Consider the following 20082-nt stretch of genomic DNA (forward strand, 5'->3'; position numbering starts at 1 on the left):
CACAGTTTTTGCTTTATTGAGGTGGTCTGAAACCGAACCCACAGTATCTCCAAGGTATGCCTGTATTTTATTATTAGACCAGATAGCTGGTTTTATCTTCCAATGGGCAAAAGGCCCCTTTGCTTTCCTGTTGTCTTCCACCTGGGCAGATCCTTATCAATGCCCACTTTCCGACTGTCAGACAACAGATGAGTATGCTCCCATGTGTTAGTTTCTGCTGGTTTTTCTTGTTTTTAAAACAATTTCTTTGATCTAGTCAGTATCTGCTATCCTTGGTAAGCCTGGATTCACATGTGTAAACATTCAGTTCAGTTTAGTTGCTCAGTCGTATCCGACTCTGCGACCCCATGAATCGCAGCACGCCAGGCCTCCCTGTCCATCACCAACTCCCGGAGTCCACCCAAACTCATGTGCATCCAGTCGGTGATGCCATCCAACCATCTCATCTTCTGTCGTCCCCTTCTCCTCCTGCCCCCAATCCCTCCCAGCATCAGGGTCTTTTCCAGTGAGTCAACTCTTTGCATGAGGTGGCCAAAGTATTGGAGTTTCAGCCTCAGCATCAGTCCTTCCAATGAACACCCAGGACTGGTCTCCTTTAGAATGGACTGGTTGGATCTCCTTGCAGTCCAAGGGACTCTCAAGAGTCTTCTCCAACGCCATAGTTTAAAAGCATCAATTCTTCGGCACTCAGCTTTCTCTCACATCCATATATGACCACTGGAAAAACTATAGCCTTGACTAGACGGACCTTTGTTGGCAAAGTAGTATCTCTGCTTTTTAATATGCTATTTAGGTTGGTCATAACTTTCCTTCCAAGGAGTAAGCATCTTTTAATTTCATGGCTGTAGTCACCATCTGCAGTGATTTTGGAGCCCCAAAAATAAAGTCTGAATGTGTAAACACAGACACACTTTATTGAGAGTACTGCCACAGGCATAGGATTTTTGAATGGATTTTTCCATAGTTGATATTCATCTCTGAATAGGTCTCCAAGAGTTGTTACCTTCCTTTTCTAGTTCAGTGATAGATAGGAAAAGTAAAGGTAAGCCTCTCTCCTTCTGGAAAAAAAAAAAAAAAAAACCATTTCACAGCTGAAAATATACTAAAGTAAATAGTGGGGGCAGAGTGGGATCTATCCCTGTCAAAAGTGAATTGCTGTATCAGTGATGAATTCTAGGGCTAAAGGTTCTCCCAGAGAAGAATAAATTTCACTCTTAGAAAATCTGAACACATAAGTTGAGGAATCCTTCGTCCCTGGAGCTAGAATTTATTGTTTATTGCATTTGATATTTTAGAGGGTTGACTGTTAAACAATTTTGAGCCAGGCTGTTGCTTCTTTGGTCAATGATTAACATCTATAATGGCTGTGACTTTTTAGCATTTACAATGAGTCAAACACTGCTAAAAATGATATATCTGCATTTTATTTGTAATTCCTGTACTTACATAATAAATAATAATATTATTCCATTTGAGCTATATAACAAGCAAAATGTGGACCCACTATCCCTTTTCAAATAAAAATTAGAATCCCAAGTTAAATAACTGGTTATGGGACAAAAAGTTCTAATACTTTGGCCACTTGATGCGAAGAGCCAAGTCATTGGAAAAGACTTTGATGCTGGCAAAGACTGAAGGCAGAAAGAAAGGAAGACAACAGAGGACAAGATGGTTGGACAGCATCACCGACTCAAAGGACGTGAGTTTGTGCAAACTCCGGGATATGGTGAAGGACAGGGATGCCTGGTGTGCTGCAGTCCATGGGGTCACGGAGAGTCAGACATGACTGAGCAACTGAAGTGGCTCAGTCAACAACAACGAAGTGGCAAATTGAGAATTAAAACCTAGAAGTTTGACTTTCCATCTCTTAAGACTATATTAGGAGATGTAGGTGTTTTATAAAAATTTTCATTGAAAAGTGAGTATCAAAATACAAATCCTACATATTTTCCTCAGAAACTTTTTTTTAGTCACTAAACTCATTGTCAGATATATTTAGTAAGTGGTATCACTTATGATTTTCTTCACTTGCTAAAACAGTAACCTAGTTATCTCTGACAAACAAAAGTAAATCTTTCTTGTAAGAAATAACCAATTTCAGCCATTACTGCATCAAAATGAAGTAATAAGAGCAAGAGAAGTCAACATGGATATCAAAGAGTTCTAAGAGAAAACTGACAGAGCACAACTGGTATTGGTAAATTACTAACTTTAAAGATCACATCTATGAAGATAATTGGGCTTCCCTTGTGGCTCAGCTGGTAAAGAATCTGCCTGCAATGTGGGAGACCTGGGTTCAATCCCTGGGTTGGGAAGATCCCCTGGAGAAGGGGAAGGCTACCCACTCCAGTATTCTGGCCTGGAGAATTCCATCAACTGTATAGTCCATGGGGTCGCAAAGAGTCAGACACAACTGAGCAACTTTCACACTCACTCATGAAGATACCAGGACCACTGTTCATAATCCAGTCATAATTTAGTGTGAACGATAGAAATACTTTTTTTTTTAATTCAAAGAAACATATAAACTTGAAAAAAATACTGGTATATGTTAGTGGAATCACCAGTCCAGAGCCAGTATGGACAACACCTTCAAGCAGTTTGGCTGGCCTGGAGATGATGTGTTAACTAACTAGATGGGAGGAATCCTTTCACAATGTACAGGTAGCAAATCACCAGGATGTATAAGCATCTCACAGTTTTATCTGACTTATTGAAAGATAATTTTTTGGATTTGACACTAGAAGCAGAGGCAGCAAAAGCAGAAATAAACAAGTGAGACTAAATCAAACTAAAAAAGCTTCTGCCCAGCCAAGGAAGCCATCAACAAAATGAAAAGGCAACCTACCAAATGGGAGACAATAATTGTAAAAAAAAAAAAAGTATATCTGATAAGGGGTTAATATCAAAAATACATAAACACAACTCAGTAGCAAAAAACAATCTAATGAAAAAACAGGATTGGAACAGATGTTTTTCCAAAGATGACAAATGGATGGCTAAAAGGTACATGAAAAGGTGCTTAACATCACTAATCATCAAGGAAATGTCCTCAAAACCACAATGAGATACCACCTCACATCTATTAGAATGGCTATCTAAAAGACAAGAAATAACAAGAATTAGCAAGGATGTGGACAAAAGGGAGCCCTTGTGCACTGCTGGTGGGAATGTAAATAGGTACAGCCATTACTGTTGGACAACAATATGGAGGTTCCTCAAAAAATTACAAATAGAACTACTGTATGATTCAGCAATTCCACTTCTGGGTATTTAGCCAAAAAACAAAACACTAAATCAGAAAGATACCTGCACTCCCATATTCACAGCAGCTTTACTTACAATACTCAAGACATGGAAGCAACCTAAGTGTCCAATGTGGTATGTATATTTATACATAATGGAATATTATTCGGCCATAAAGAAGGAAATCTTGCCATTTGCAACCACACAGATGGACCTTGATGGCATTGTGTGTGAGCGCTCAGTCGTGTCCAACTCTTTGCAACCCCACTGACTATAGCCCACCAGGCTTCCCTAGCCGTGGAATTTTCCAGGCAAGAATATTGGAGCAGGTTGCCATTTCCTTCTCCAGGGGATCTTCCCAACCCAGAGACTGAACCCATGTCTCTTATATCATCTGCACTGGCAGAGGGGTTCTTTACCACCAGCACCACCTGGGAAGGCATTATGATAAGGTAAGTAAGTTAGACACAGAAAGACAAATACTGTATGATATCACTCATATATGGAATCCTAAAAAAAAAAAAAAAAATTAACCACCCCTAAACAACAACAAAACTCCACAAACTCACAGAGAACAGATTGGTGGTTATTAGGAGTCAGGGAGCAGGGAATGGATGAAATGAATGAATGTGGTTAAAAGGCACAAACTTCCAGTTATAAATAAGTCTTGGGGATATAATGTACAGTATGAACAGACTATAGTTAATAATACTGTATTTCAAGGTTTCTAGGAGTAAATTTTTAAAATCCTCATTATAAGGAAAAAAAATTTGTTACGTGCAGTGACAAATGTTAACTAGTCTGCTTGTGGTCATCACAATGTATACAAATAATGAACCATCATGTTGTACACCTGAAGCTGTTATACGTCAACTATATCTCAAAAACAAAAACACTTCTATTTATGCTACAGATAATCTAATTGGGTACAGAAGCCACTCCAAGGAGATCTGGTCACCCTATAGATATCACAGATATATCAAGAAAAGACTGAGGTCCACTAAAAGTCTCTCATCAGATCATTTTGGATCCTGTCCATTGCCAGGATGTCTTCCATTTGTCTCTAACACATGCCCACTATCTGTCATCTGCCTCTCTTGAATTATATGATTACCATTAAGATCAAGAAACCCATTTCCTTTGCAGCAGTTTTCACCATCATCTCTAGCTTAATCTTTCTAAATCCACTCTTTATCCTTCTCTAACATGAGAAGACTGACCTAAATGGTTCCCCTAGGACTCCAGCTTTGACTAGGCTTGGCCAGTGGGGAGCCCTGACAGACTGGAGGGTTGATTTTGACAGGCTACTTTTCTAGATCTGAAGTCACATTTCTTACCAAAGTGCCTGCTTTACATGACCTCCTTCTAGCTTCTCCTTGCTGTTGCCTCTTCAGGCAGGCCTAGCGATAAGATATCCCCTTGTTACTACCCCTGGAATATTCCCCTATTTCTTGGGGTTTCCCTAAACTCTGTCCATACCTCCTAAATAGTCCTATATTGTCAAACTGTCATCAAATTATTCTAAAATTAGAATCTGTTTCCGGCTAGGACCCAGACTGAAATATTTACTGGGACCAATGTGGACATACAAAACAGATCCTTTAAATGGGGTTCATTGGGCTGCTAGGAGCAGCACAGAGAGATAACCTCCTTGCTGGGAGGAAAATAATTTTAGGGCATAGAGATTTCTCCAATTATCACTAGTGGTAGAAGTGAATAAAAGTGCAGGTGAGGGCAAGGTGTTAAGAGATCAAGTGACCATGGCATTTAGTTGCTATGGTGAAAATAATGATTTTAAAGATGTGGAGCCGTCTGGATTTTCAGTCACCTTAGAGAATAAACACAGAGAACAGGAGCAACCAAGAGCTGTGAGCATACAATTCAGACCCAGAAGAGGATCACCAGAAGGACCCTATGGAAATTTTGAAGTAGTTCCGATTTTCAACAATTGCAAGGCAAATATGACTAAGGATTGAACCCCACTCTGATTGAAATGGTTGCAGAATTGCAGTACCAATTAAATTCAGAACTTGGTACGAGATACGGTTAAGAAAACTGGTGAAGAACAATGGAAGGCACTTGGGTAGACACCAATGAGGCTAACACGGCCACCCCATTCCTCAGAACCTCTTCGGATGAAACAGTATCCTTTATCTACTTATTTGAGCATGTCACACCTCCAGACGATTCAAGCTTACTCCTGACTACACCTGGAGCATTTGCCTCACAAGCTGATACCACACCTCTCCACTACTCACCCCCACCACTGTCACAGGCTCCAGGCCCATAATGAGACTTAGATCTCAACTTAGCCCTGATAGAAAAAAATGCGAGCATTCCCAGATCCTAGAGATACCTGTTGTTAGCACTGTAAAAACTGTAAGATCTCTGTTTTAGCAAAAGCCATGAGAGAAATTGTGGGAATAGATTCTAAGATGGACCAAATGTAAATTACATTTGGAATGAATTCACTGTCATGGGTGCAAACATCTGGGGCCTGGAGTTTAATGTGTTACTTTAAACACAAGAAAACAACCTATTCTGTTAAACTGGTTAATTAAAACCTGGAATCAAACTGGACCTACTTCTAATAACTTCTCAAATACCATAGTGAACAGTGTTCAGAGGTACAGGGTGATGGAATGTTGTAATGGATTATTACTCTCTTCTCCAAAGATAAGAGATGTTTTGAAAAAGGTGTAAAGACATTCTTGAAGAGTTTTGCAGTCTAAGCTAGAGATGATGGTGAAAACTGCTGCAAAGGAAATGGGTTTCTTGATCTTAATGGTAATCATATAATTCAAGAGAGGCAGATGACAGATAGTGGGCATGTGTTAGAGACAAAGGATCATAATTACTGAAATAAGTTATGGGAAGGTAGGAGTTATCAGTGTTCTGATCCAGAGGAATCTGTGCCAATGAAAATTGATCACAGCTCCCTAAATATGACGCAGATGGACAAATATTTAAGTGATTACTGTTACATTTAAGTAGATACCAGAGAACCCGTGTGATGTGCTCACCCCCAGCTCATCTCTGACCTAGTCCCTCACTGATTGTTGCTGCTGTTGCTGAGTCAGGTGGTTCTTGAATCATGCTTGTTTTTTTGCTATCTCAGGTTGAGCTCTGCTTACTCCCTTACTTTATAGGATGGATGCCTGGTCCTTTCTGCAACTCTTCTGTGCTTTCCTGTTGTAGATTGTGATCCTGTGCTGCCTGCCCTCTAGGGAAAGTCATGAATTCTTGAGGTTCCTGAATCCTTAACTCCTGACCTGTTCCCTTCAATGTATTCTTTGTAAAGGTTCTTCATACATGTTGTCAAATTGGCTATCCAGAAAAGCTAGTAAGTCAGTGGTTATTAGTTGCCATTTGGTTAACCATTATGCCAATGGTTATAGTTGCCATTTCTTGACAATTCTGTTAAAATTAAGCTTTACTATTCCTTTCATATGTTATGAGCACCAAATGCTGTTTTTATTATTAGTAAAAACAGTATATCCCCTGTTTACTGGTTATCCTTTTTTCATGAATTGACAGTTCACTTTTTAGACCAGCTTTCACTGATGTTCAACTTTTAATTTTTGCTTTTAATAAATATCAACCTACATTATAAATTCATCTAATGAATGTACCTGCATGATATAAATGTAATATTAGTTTTTTTCCCCACACCAATGTGAAGTGATAATTTATGATATACTAAGGTTCCTATTATCACTTCTCTTTAATAAAAAGTTCATAGTTATTTTAACGTGTTACTTCTACAAAATGAACCTTACATCACTTTGTGAAAGAAATCTTCCCAATGAAATGTTTAGTTAAAATTTAATAGTTTAATGTGGGGAGATTCAACATCTCTACAATAATCTTCTCATCTAGAAACATATTCCCACTTGTTCAAGGTATTTTTTTGAGGGAAGTGGGATGTATATAGTGTATCTAAATTCACTTATTAAATCTATGGTTTTCTTTGAAGCTAAGTATGTTTAACTTAGTATACAAATCTTTTATTTTTTGGAAAGCTTAGAGATCTAGGAGGTAAAATAAGCATTTTCCTGAGAAAAAAAGATAAAAAATGAAAATAGTACTTTTATCTTTCAATTACCCAAAATAAAATAGCTTATAAAAAAGGTAAACTATTAGACTCAGAATGCCTAAAATGAGAATGTTGTAATCCATTATATTAAACATATCATTGCTTTGATGAATGACTGAACTATGTACCTCAAGAATTTATATTTGGAGTGTTTTGCTTTTGTTCGGGAAATTCATATAAATAAAGGACAACTTGTGGAGAATCCTATCAATTACTTCTGTAGGGATTTGTCTTAAGTTTTGTGGTATAAAGGATGAACAAATGAACACACAATAATTTTTCACATTTATTAACTCATTGTAGGGAGGGGTTCCGGAGAAGGCGATGGCACCCCACTCCAGTACTCTTGCCTGGAAAATCCCAGGGATGGAGGAACCTGGTGGGCTGCAGTCCATGGGGTCACGAAGAGTCAGACATGACTGAGTGACTTCATTTTCACTTTTTGCTTTCATGCATTGGAAAAGGAAATGGCAACCCACTCCAGTATTCTTGCCTGGAGAATCCCAGGGATGCAGGAGCCTGCTAGGCTGCCATCTATGGGGTCGCAGAGTTGGACATGACTGAAGCGACTTAGTAGCAGCAGCAGCAGCAGGGAGTGGTTCCCTTCAGAATACATTTTCCACCTTTGGATAAGGTATGAACCCTGACAAAAGCCATCATCAACATTCATTGGGCATGTCTCCAGTGTGTTTCTTTGGGGGCAAACTAACATAAGCATATTGGTTCAATAATCCTCTGGGATCCCGAGGCAGCTTACAGAAGAAAGGCAGTTCTGGTACACAGAGGATTAGGACTCTGTTGACCTTTTAATGTTTGGGATAAATGACAGCCTTAGGGTTATGGATGTCTCTCAAGCCTAGATCCCAGAGTACTTAAACAAATGCAGATATTGAGAATACATGTAGATTAATAACATATCTACCCACCATTGCAGCTGATAATACTCTTTCAGTTCCAGGCCCCACTCAGCACCAGGACACCCAAAGACATCACCACGGGTGGGGTAACTGGCGGTCTCTGTGGTCTTTGCATTAATTCAGAGTCAGTCCTTAGAAGTGTCCTTCTATATTCTCATGAGCTCCTGGTTGCTTGTGATCTTCTTATAAGGACTGAAAGTTTGAGTTTTATTAGATGTCAACTCCAAGGGTATTGCTTGGCTCCGCCCTAATATCTACTTCATCAATAGATCAGGTGAATGTAAGTATTCCATAGGTTTCATTTATGAACTAGGGAGAGATGATGGTGAAAGGTTGTTGAATCACGCGAATACACCGGGATTCTTGGCCCCCGGAGGAGAAGAATTCAATCCGGGGCCAGAGACGAGGCTTGATTACTCAGAGCTTTTGTGTAATAAAGTTTTATTAAAATATAAAGGAGATAGAGAAAGCTTCTGACATAGGCATTAGAAGGGGGCAGAAAGAGTACCCACTTGCTAGTGTTAGCAATGAAATTATATAATCTCTAATCAATCTAAAGAATGTCTGGAGGTTGTAAAGACCTCACCAGACCTATTCCCATAATTTACATTTTAAGATAACAGAATTAGCCAGAAGGTTTAATCTAGAGATTGTCTTTAAGCAGGATACATTATTGTTATATAATCCTAAGGAATGTGGAGAAAGAAAAAGTTTGTCCTTTTTTTCTCTTTGAGAATTCCAGACCCCTCTCTCCTTGGGGACCCCTAGACTCCTTATCAACCTGCCTAGGAAATGACTCTCTCATTCCCCCCTTTTCTTTTAGGAGAATTATGTTGTCTAGGGAAAAGGGGCGTCGTTCTCGTTCCATAACTACTTTTGAGCTGACAAGGAGTGTTGTCCCTAAATTGGTGAGGCAACATATTCTCCTAATCCTCATATTGAGGATATCTTATCCAGGGGCCCCAAATAGTAGTTGGAGGAAGCTACAGCAGTGGCAGGAGTTTGAGCAACCATTTGTAACTTAAAAGCTTTCATGTGGCTAGAAACAAATCCAGTTATACAATTACAGATGCAAGCAACATAGTCATTAAAACAAGTTAAAATAGAAATTAAAAGTCATATTATGTCCATAGTTAAAGTGTAAAGTGTTGCACCAGTCCATTTTAGGGTTGGTAGATGTCATCAGATGAAGAAGAGGCATCGCATGTGATTGTTGTCGAAGGTATTCACAGACTAGGAGAAAGTCTTTTCCTTGAAGTGGGGATGTCTACCACGGGACGCCTTCTACTGACGAAGAGGGGAGCGCTCTGCAGACCCAGCAGTTAGACCGACTGTGGAATGCAGCATAGGAGTGAGCCCAGGACAGGAAGACATTGTCTTGAGGAGCCAACGGCAGACTCAGGATATTTGGAGTCAGCAGAAGTAAGCTCACATAGGTTATCATATCAGGTCCATCTAAGAGGTACAAAGTCAGAGCACAGAAAGTAAAGACATAAAATGAAGTCACTTAATTTTGGTCAGGGTGCCACCTCTTAACTCGAGGATGATGTACCCATGAATCAATTTCTGGCACTTTGACAGCTGTGAGAGAAGAAAGAATAACCTGGTAAGGACCTTCCCAGAGAGGCTCGAGGGATGGGCCCCCAGATCCCAATGTTTTTATAAGGACCTTGGTTCTTGGCTCAAATAGAGGCTTGCTTGTCTCGGACGCTGGGTCAGGCAGGAGTCGTCTCCCGGAGTTCTGTTAACGCCTGTTGAAGAGCTGAGAGCTGAGCTACATAATTAGTTAATTCCAAGGCTTCAGGGTCTATAACAATGTCTGTGAGTAAGGCCTTCCATAAATACATTCAAAGGGGGACAGTCCCTCCTTTTTGGGGGTAGTTCGAGCCCTCATTAAAGCTATGGTAGGACTTTAATCCATTTGTCCTACGTCTCTTGAGTTAATTTGCGCAGATGTCTTTTGATAATGTCATTAGCTTTTTCAACTTTTTCGGAGGATTGGGGTCTCCAGGAACAGTGTAAGTGATATTTTATTTCTAGAGCTTTAGATACCCCCTGAGTTACAGCAGCTTTAAAGGCGGAGCCATTGTCACTCTGAAGGCTCCGTGGCAGCCCAAACCTGGGGATAATTTTATGGATTAAAATCTTTATAACTTCTTTAGCCTGTTCACTACGACAGGGAAAAGCCTCAATCCATCCAGTAAAGGTATTTACCCAAACTTGTAAGCAAGAATATCCATTAGCTTTTGGCACATGAGTAAAATAGATTTCCCAATCCTCTCTAGGATACTTCTCACTTCATTGTAATCCAGATTTTGTTAGCTTTTCAGTCTTTAGGTTATTTTTTTGACAAATCTCACACCTTTTGATAATATTCTTTAAAGTTTTCATTACATTTTTATCTTTAAACAAACGAGAAACCATCTGGTAAGTACTCTCGGCACCCAAATGAAAACTCTGATGTAAACCCTTAAGAATTTTCCACTGAGCATTTTTAGGAATTATTAATCGTCCATCCTCGGACTGTAACCATCCTTTATCAGTAATCTTTGTTCCTCGTTTCTCATATCCTTTTAATTTTTTCTCAGTATATTGGGGTTTTTCCTGTTCCACAGGACCTGTCCAGATCAAAGGCCGCTTTTCTGGCTTGACAGTCAGCCAGATGATTACCTTCAGCTATTTTACTCCCATCCCTGCTGTGCCCTTTGCAGTGCATAACAGCTACTTCTTTAGGACAATATATAGCAGTTAAAAGTCTCTCAATCTCTCTGAAATGCTTAATAGGTTCTCCTGTTGCTGTTTTAAAGTGTCTCTCTTCCCATATTGCAGCATGAGCATGTAAAGTCAAACAAGTATACTTAGAATCTGTGTAGATATTTACCCGCTGCCCTTTGCTTAACTCTAGAGCTCGGGTCAGGGCCACAAGCTCCACTAACTGAGCACTGGTTTCCTGGGGGAGAGATTTTGCTTCCAAAACCTATTCAGCAGTCACCACGGCGTAACCTGCTTTACGCTTTTCATCCTGAACAAAAGAACTGCCATCTGTAAATATTTCCATGTCAGGATTGTCTAATGGGGTATCCTTTAGATCTTCCCGAGCTGCATAAAGTTAGGAATTGAGAACAATCGTGATCAGGTGTTTCATTTTCCTTTTCAGGAAGGAAAGTGGCAGGATTTAGATTTCCACAAACTTTAAGCTTAGTTACTGGTCCTTCTAACAACAATAACTGATATTTAAGAAGCCTACTGTCTGTCATCCAAATATTAACCTTAGAATTTAAGATTCCACTCACATCATGAGAAGTCAGTACAGTAAGGTTTTGTCCATTAATTGTTTTTAAAGCTTCAGGTGCTAATAAAGCCGCTGCCCCAATTACTCTTAGGCAGTGGGGCCACCCATGTGAAACTACATCTAATTCTCTGTTTAGATAAGTAATAGGTTGCTGGTGAGGCCCTCGGGGTTGTGTCAAAACTCCCAACGCCACACCTTTTCTTTCAGTGACAAACAAATTAAATTTTGACCCTGTGGGCAAGCTCAGAGCTGGAGCTTGCAGGACAGCAGTCTGAAGAACCTTAAAAGTCTTTTGAGTTTCTGGAGACCAAACCAGTTTGTCGGTTTGGGCCTGCTGAGTTTCAGCTATAAGTTTATATAAAGGCCGGGCAAGTTCCCCATAACCCGGAATCCAAATGTGACAGTAACCTGTGATTCCCAAAAATCTTCTCAATTGTCTTAAAGTCATAGGTAGGGGGTGATTTAGTATAGGTTTAATTCTCTCAGGGCCTATGGCCCTAGTCCCTTCTGATATGATTAGGTCCAGATATCTAACCGATTGTTGACAAAACTGAGCCTTTTTTATTGATGTCTTGTAACCACAGCCTGCCAGAAAGTTTAAGAAATCTTCTGAGGCTCGCGAACAAGCTTCCTCTGTCTCAGCACAGAGCAAAATATCATCTACATATTGTAACACCACCGCTTCAGAGCTATTAAAGTTTTGTAGATCCTGTGACAAACTTTGTCCGAATAAGTGAGGACTGTCACGAAATCTCTGGGGGCAAAACTGTCCAGGTTAACTGAGAAGCTGGCTGCGTAGGGTCTTCAAAGACTTACTGAGAAATATTTGGCCCGTTCAGGAATTTCAGACAGTAGAGTATAAGGATTAGCCACCACGGGGTGTAAAGGAACTACAGCCTCATTTATTATTTGTAAATCTTGAACTAGTCTCCATTGACCATTTGATTTTTTTATACCCAAAATAGGAGTGTTGCAAGGACTGTTACAGGGAATTAATAGTCCCTGCTCCTTTAAATTTTTGATGATGGGTTTTAACCCTTTCTTAACTTCAGGTTTCAGTGGATACTGCTTGTTATGCGAAAAAACGTGTGGGTCTTTGAGCTTAACAACTACAGGAATAGCATTTTGTGCTTGACCCACAGATTTTCCATCAGCCCATACTCTAGGATTTACATTTTGTTCAACTAAAGGGAGAGAAAGGAAGGGCTCCATATTCATGAAAACAGAGGCATGGACCTTGCTCAGTATATCCCTTCCCAAAAGGGGTGAGGGAGATTTTGGCAGGATCAGAAACTCGTGTGAAAACAGCACAGAACAATCCCGCTTCTGGTGCCCCTTCTTTGCACAGTAATAGCAAGCCCATCCCTTTTCACCTGGGCCCCTCTGGGCATTTTTCTCAGGCTGTTTAAGAATGTTTTTCATAGCCATGGCGAAGGCTTCCGCCTTTTCCTTTGTCTTTTTTTTTTGCCCTTTTTTCTTTTCCTCATATTCCCTACCATAATAAGACTGTCTGAGCCAGTTGTAACAGAGAATCTAAAGACTGATTTGGTCCATAGGCCTGTTTTAATAGCTTACTGTGGATATCTGGAGCTGACTGAGTGAGAAATCTATCCTTTAAGATCACTTTTTCCTCTTCACTTTCGGGATCAATCTCAGTGAATCTGCGAAGGGCTTCTCTCAGTCTATCTAGGAATTTACCAGGAGCTTCCTTCTCCTCCTATTCTATGTCTGCCAATTTGCCATAGTTTAAAGGCTTAGAACGCACCTGCCTAAGTCCTTCAAGAATACATCTAACAAAATGACTCTGATCCCATCTTTCTTTAGCTGTGTTGTAGTCCTAGTCTGGTTCTATAGTTGGGACCGCCTGACTCCCAGTGAGGAGGGCCACTATCTCGTTCTCCCTCTTCCCTACTGATTTATTACCAAGCCATTCATCTCCATAAGCAACCGCTTTTCCCAAAACTCGAATCTTTGACTTGGGAGTCAGCGTTTGTCCCAAGATATACATCACATCCTTCCAAGTGAGGTCATAAAGCAGAGTAACACCTTTAAAAGCTCTAATATATTTTTCTGGGTCATCTAAATAGTCTCTCAGATCCTCCTTGATTCTTTGTATTTTTTGATAAGAGAAAGGCTTATTAACTCTCACAGACTGATTATTTCTCCCAGTGGGTGTTTCATAAAGAGGCAACAGCTTGTGTGGCTATTCCTCAGTCTCTCTGGCTGCTCTGCGCATATGATCCCAGGGATAGATTGGAGAAACCTGTTTTTCTTTTTCTCTCTGCCTCCTGTCCTCCATCTCATCTGTTACTTCGATGGTCTGAGTTTCTACTGAAACCAGAGTAGTCTGAGGTCGTACTGAGACAGGAGTTGTTTGGACCTCCATGTGGGCAGTTTGAATCCCAGTTTGGAGTCCCCGGTACGGGGGCAAAGTAAGAGGACAGGAGGGAGCTTGGGGATCAAATCTATCCCAGTTTTTCAGGATACAGTTCAAAGGAGTGAGGCTGGTATTGTTAGCTCCCATCTGTAAGAGAGAAAAAAAAGCGACCAGCGCCATTTTTTCTACCGGAGGCGTCCCTCCCTGCTCTAGATGGGGGGTGTAGACAGACGTTACACCAAAAGCTTTTCCTTCCTGGTCGGACTTAGTCTGTCCCTTACCGATGCAGGCGCTGTACTCGTCCCTCCCGGTTCTACCACCGATGGGGTGGGGATGTACCAGGGGTAGACTTGATAGCATCCCTACTTGACGTCCAGCTCTTCACCCTTAACCTTGCATGCCTCTGATGTCACCCGGGGTGAATCAGAGTAACCTTCTGGAATGCCTCCCAAGCTAAGACCGCTGTGGGAAACATTCGTCACCTGAGTGCCTGTGCACGACCCTGAGTATTTCCTGACCACAATAAGACTGACACGAACATAAAACTGAGATGTTCTTTTCTAGCATCACCACACCATTATAACAGCCTCCTCTGATCCACTAAGAGCCGGCATTACCAAAGGAAAAAAACCCAGTGCAGTCCCAATCTGAGTAACCTTTAACCTCAGAGATGTTCTGGGAGCTAGAGCTCCATCTAGCTTCCGAACTTTCGATTCCTAGCGAGGCTAGGCGCTTTATTGGCCACCAATCCAAGTTTGGGACCTAAGCCACCGTACACAATAACAGTATAGATCACAAGTCCCTTGAAAGTCTATGATCCAATAGATTAGGTTAGTACTTCTAATTCCCAAAGAGTTATGAAATGGTCAGAGACTGAAAAGTTTGACCGAGAAAGGAGAGTTCGGTCCACACGCTTTGCCCATTTCTGGTCGGTTCCTGAAGGAGACATTGGGCGCCTCTTGGCATTGGCAGGTCGGTATAACACCCCGACAGGTTTCTGCCATAAGCTGTATGAGATCACCGTGGAACCGCAGAGCATGGCTCCTTACTTGCTTCACGCAGGGCATGCCATTCATTCACACAAGCACACGGTAGAGTTAGTAAAGCATGGCAGCAAACATGTTCACTAAGAGAACAAAGAACTAAAGCTCCAAGCATCCTTACCCTGTCCTGAAGGATCCCGGACGAGCCCCCAAGATGAAAGGTTGTTGTTGAATCACGGGAATACACCGGGATTCTTGGCCCCCGGAGGAGAAGAATTCAATCTGGGGCCAGAGACGAGGCTTTATCGCTCAGAGCTTTTGTGTAATAAAGTTTTTTTAAAGTATAAAGGAGATAGAGAAAGCTTCTGACATAGGCATTAGAAGGGGGCAGAAAGAGTACCCGCTTGCTAGTGTTAGCAATGAAGTTATATACTCTCCAATGAATCCAAAGAATGTCTGGAGCTTGTAAAGACCTCACCTGACCTACTCCCATAATTTACATTTTAAGATAACAGAATTAGCCAGAAGGTTTAATCCAGAGACTGTCCTTAGGCAGGATACATTATTGTTATATAATCCTAAGGAATGTGGAGAAAGAAAAAAAGTTTGTCCTTCCTTCCTCCTTGAGAATTCCAGACCCCTCTCTCCTTGGGGACTCCTAGACTCCTTATCAACCTGCCTAGGAAATGACTCTCTCATTGGTAAATGGACATCAGAATGACGACAAACACTACCACGTTGCTGTGTTTAATTCCGAACCCTTATGGCTTCATATGAAACCTGGAAAAGCTCCCTCAGATTTCTATCCAATTTATCTCCAGTATTAATTCATTCATATCAATTAAAGAATACTCTCTGACAAATATTTTCTTCCATTTACTATATGCACAGGATTCCTTCCAGAAGAAATTCACAGACTTTGAATGAGTTTTGCACTCTGACTGAAGGAATCCCACATTGTTGCTATCACAGGACTTCTCTCAAGTATGAATTTTTTGGTGTTTAAGCAGGTTTGAACTTCTGTTAAAGGTTTTCTTACATTGCTTACATTTGAATGGTTTCTCTCCTGTATGAATTGTTTGATGTCGAGTAAGTGAGGAGCCACGGGTGAAGGATTTTCCACACTTAACACATTCATAGAGATTATTTGCAGAATAGAGTCCTGGATTTTTATTACTGTCTTCATGCTCACTGAGGGCTTTTCCACATTGATTGCCTTCCCAGGCTTTTGTTGCAGCGTGAATTTTTTGATGCTTTGTAAGGTTTGAACGTCGGTTGAAGCATCTTCCACATTCACTGCATTGATAGGGTCTCTCTCCTGTGTGAATGATCTGATGTCGAATGAGTGATGAACTGCGGCTGAAGGCCTTTCCACACTGATAACATTTATAGAAATTCACGGTGGTATGACTTTTGGGGTGCTGAATATCTGTACTCAGGCTCAAGGCACTCCCACACTTATATTCTGAATGCTGCTTACCTATTGAGTCTAAATTAAATTCAAAGTTAGTTTTAAGCTGATCACACTTTGGGGAATCCTTTCTCATAGGAATTTCCTGTTGTGTATCAAAAATTGACTTAACTGACTTAACATCAGCGCTTACCTTATTTTCACTATATTCAAAGTCTCCCTCCTCAGTGTACATTATATTAGGAATGAAAACTTCTTGTGGCAAATTTGTGTCCCAGGGTTCCTGATTCCTATATAACCAGTCATCACTGTTCCAGGCATCTACAGGAAAATGTTCACCTTCGGTCAATCTTGTCATAATCACTGCATGGGATGATTCTTCTCCAGAAATTCTCTGTTTTGGGACTAATTCCTGATTTTCTGAAATTCTCTCTCTGTCTAGAAATAAATAAAAAAATGCCATGAACTGGAAGGAAAATTGCTTAATTAGGAAAGGAATGCTAAGCCACATAATGGTATACACATATCTTATGGATCGTTAAATACAGAATTGAAATGTGAGGTGGGGTTAGAAAACAATGACTATAGAAGAAATAAATGAGATAAAAATATTAAAAAGAGGATGAGATCATAAAATATGAGGAGAGCTATTTAGGAATACTAAGGAGAATACACAGAACTTGGCAGAATATCAGTATATATACAGAGATGGCATGGCATATCACATTTCAAGCCATCACTGGTTCATAACTAGTCTGTAAGAGTTATACCTAATCTTGCTTTCTCCAATAACTTGTCTCTTTTAACCCAAGCTGTTTGAAAAAATAAGCCCTTCTAAAATACCAATTTAATCATTTCTTTAGGAACATGTCTAAATTTATAGGCCCTGTACCTTAACCATCTGAAAGCAAACCTGCAATCATAGTGCCCCTATTATCCTTATGGCAGCAGTTATTCCCTGTATTTAACAGAGGCAGAAAGAACTGAAATATATGATAGCATGGAAACTATTCTTATTCTGGGTGCAAAAATCACTCCTGATTCTAAAAGTGCTCAAACATTTTTCTATGTGTTTCTTAGGACTCAAAACTTTACCTGATTCAGGTTGGGTTTTTCTCTTTTCACCTCTCTTTAAGTTTCTGTATTTCTTTTGATAAAGTTTCACTTCCCTTCTCCAAATTCCCTTTCACTTAGTTTCTGTGTGTGTATATATATATATATATATACACACACACACATACACACACCCAGTAAACTGTGCATTCTAGCATTTCTTTAAAAATTAAATTTAAATGAACTTTCTTTCTCTTTTTCCACATAATTTCAGATATGTCTAACACTGCTGTCTTCCATGATTTATCAGTAGCTAAGTAAGATCTTCAGCTTTGCAGTTTCACACAGTTTCTAGGACATCTCCGCTTGACTATTCCTACTCTCTTCCAAAACTCAACAAATGAGAGACTATCTCCCTCCATGTGGAAACAGCTTCCCTTGACATCCTCATTTTTGTTCAATGAGTCACTGGTCTTTTAACATTTACACTGGAGTTTATAAAGAAAACTTGAATAACCACGGCTCTTCATCTCTCACATCTAATCTGTCCTTAGGTAATACTGTTTTACTTGATGAAATGACTTTTACCTCAAAGCAGCTCCCACTGATACATCCAACTTTGTCAAGTATATATCAATTCAGCCTCTTTTAGTCTAATTTCTAGGAGCAATCATCATTTGTCTATACAATGCCCATGCTAGAACGTAGACTATTAAATCAGAGTGTCCCAGGGTGGAGCCCAGGCATATACTGGGAATCCTGACTGCAGTCTTCCTGTCTCCACCTCACCAGTGTATGTTGGATGTGTGGGAGCAGATAACCTGTTCCTTGAAGTCACAGGTTTTCAGAGCAAGAGGAATCTCTTCCAAACCTGGACTTAATTCACAGAATGAGTTTCTGGGCTTCAAACTTGATGCCATAATGAGATGACATCTGGGGAGAGAGTAAATGTAATTAACGAGGAAAATGAAGTCAATTTGTGGTCAGAGGACAAACTACAGCAGATCAAAATTATGGCACGTTCTCTGATATGCTCTTCAGAGAGAAGTGCAGGGTTTTTTAGTGTTTTTTTTTTCCTTCCCCGGGAATTTGGTCTGGTCCTGTCCCTGCTTAGCCGACAGAATGTAGCAGAAGTGATACTAGGCTACTTCTGGGCCTGGCCTTCAGAAGACTGACAGCTTCCAACTCCTCTCAGGAAGTTTCCTCTCAGAGCATGGCTGCTGTGCTGTGAGGAGCCCTTGCCTCAGGAGGCCAGGTACAGGTATTCTGGTCCACAGGACCAGCAAAATTCCCATGACAGCCCGCATCGACCTCCGGCTATGTGATGAGTCATCCTGGCCATTCCATCCCAGTCAAGTGGCCAGAACACCCATCCTCAGCCAACATCATATGCAATGTAAGAATTCCTAAGTCAACTCACAAAATTGTGAGAATTACTAAGATAACTGTTTTAAGTCACTAAGTTTTAGGATGGTCTGTAAGAAGTAATAGATGATCAAAACCATAATTGTTCTAGCAGTATTTACTGAACAGCAAATTTCCCGGTTGTATTTCCCTAATAAGTATGTTATCCTTACATTTGTACAACTCATTTTTCACATAACTTTTTTACTCCTATTTAAAAAATCACTTTAATGTATTTTGTTATTTTCAAGTCACTTAGTTCTAAGATGTAGAAAACCTACTAATATATTTTTATATCTGGCCATCTTACAAAATCCTTAACAGATATAATAATTTTGATACTGAGGATATATTTTGATAAATATAAGTGATGCCTAGCTGCATCACTTTTCAGTACACCAGAAACTAACACAACATTGTAAATCAACTACACACCAATTAAAAAAAAAAAATAAGGAGTCTGTGTTTCTAACCCACACCACTGTTTTGCCTGTTCACATAAGAAAAAAAAAAGTCTGTGAATGAAAAGCAATGACTTTTTTTCTTCAAAGTTTAGCTGGTTTGTTGTCACCTCCTAACTATCAACTCAAACCCAACTCAAACTGGGTCATACATTATCTGTGTATTTAATGAACAGAAGCTTCTTACAAATGCCTCAGATCTGCCTGATTCTTACCAAAAACAGCTGTTCTTGGGATTTCTTGCTCCATTATCCAACTTTCTTTCTTACTCTCCAACTTGGAGGTCTCAACTGGTTTGGAAAGTAGATGCTCTTTTCATGGGGAAAAGGAAACAAAGACATTTCAGACATTTTTATAGGGAAGAGAATTCAATCCCAAAGTAGTAGTCTCTGAGCTGCTAAAAGATAAGGCCAGTGAACCTGTGCATTTCTAGCTCTGCATCAGAAAGGACTTTGAATCACATTCAGCAAGAGCATCTGCTCTTGTTCCCAAAAGTTATTAGAAAATCTAAACCCAAACTCAAATATCCTCAACCACTTCAGCAGTCCTAGTTTTTAACAGAAGTTGAAGAGACTACTGGGCTTCCCAGGTGGCGCTAGTGGTAAAGAACCCACCCAACAATGCAGGAGACATAAGAGATGAGGCTTGGATCCCTGGGTCAGGAAGATCCCCTGGAGGAAGGCATGGCAACTCACTCCAGTATTCTTGCCTGGAGAATCCCCATAAACAGAAGAGCCTGGCAGGCTACATACAGTCCGTAGGGTTGCAAAGAGTTGGACACGACTGAAGCAACTGAGCACGCATGCATGAAGAGACTACTAAAGGGCAGATTAGGTAAATAC

General features: G+C 40.3%; 1 protein-coding gene across 5 annotated transcripts in view; it reads right to left on the minus strand.

Moving 5' to 3' along the window:
• Positions 1-7407: 7407 nt before the first annotated feature.
• The window catches only part of ZNF215 (zinc finger protein 215), a 40067-nt gene continuing 27392 nt past the window's right edge, over positions 7408-20082 (minus strand). For all 5 annotated transcript variants that reach the window (XM_061380547.1, XM_061380546.1, XM_061380545.1 and 2 more), the window contains exons 5-6: positions 19456-19551; positions 7408-16760 (exon numbers count right to left, since the gene is read on the minus strand). In XM_061380547.1, coding sequence (XP_061236531.1) covers positions 15892-16760; positions 19456-19551 — 965 coding nt within the window. In that variant the 3' untranslated portion in view covers positions 7408-15891. The remainder of the gene's footprint in view (positions 16761-19455; positions 19552-20082) is intronic.

This window comes from Bos javanicus, chromosome 15 (assembly GCF_032452875.1).
Source record: "Bos javanicus breed banteng chromosome 15, ARS-OSU_banteng_1.0, whole genome shotgun sequence".
NCBI lineage: Eukaryota > Metazoa > Chordata > Mammalia > Artiodactyla > Bovidae > Bos > Bos javanicus.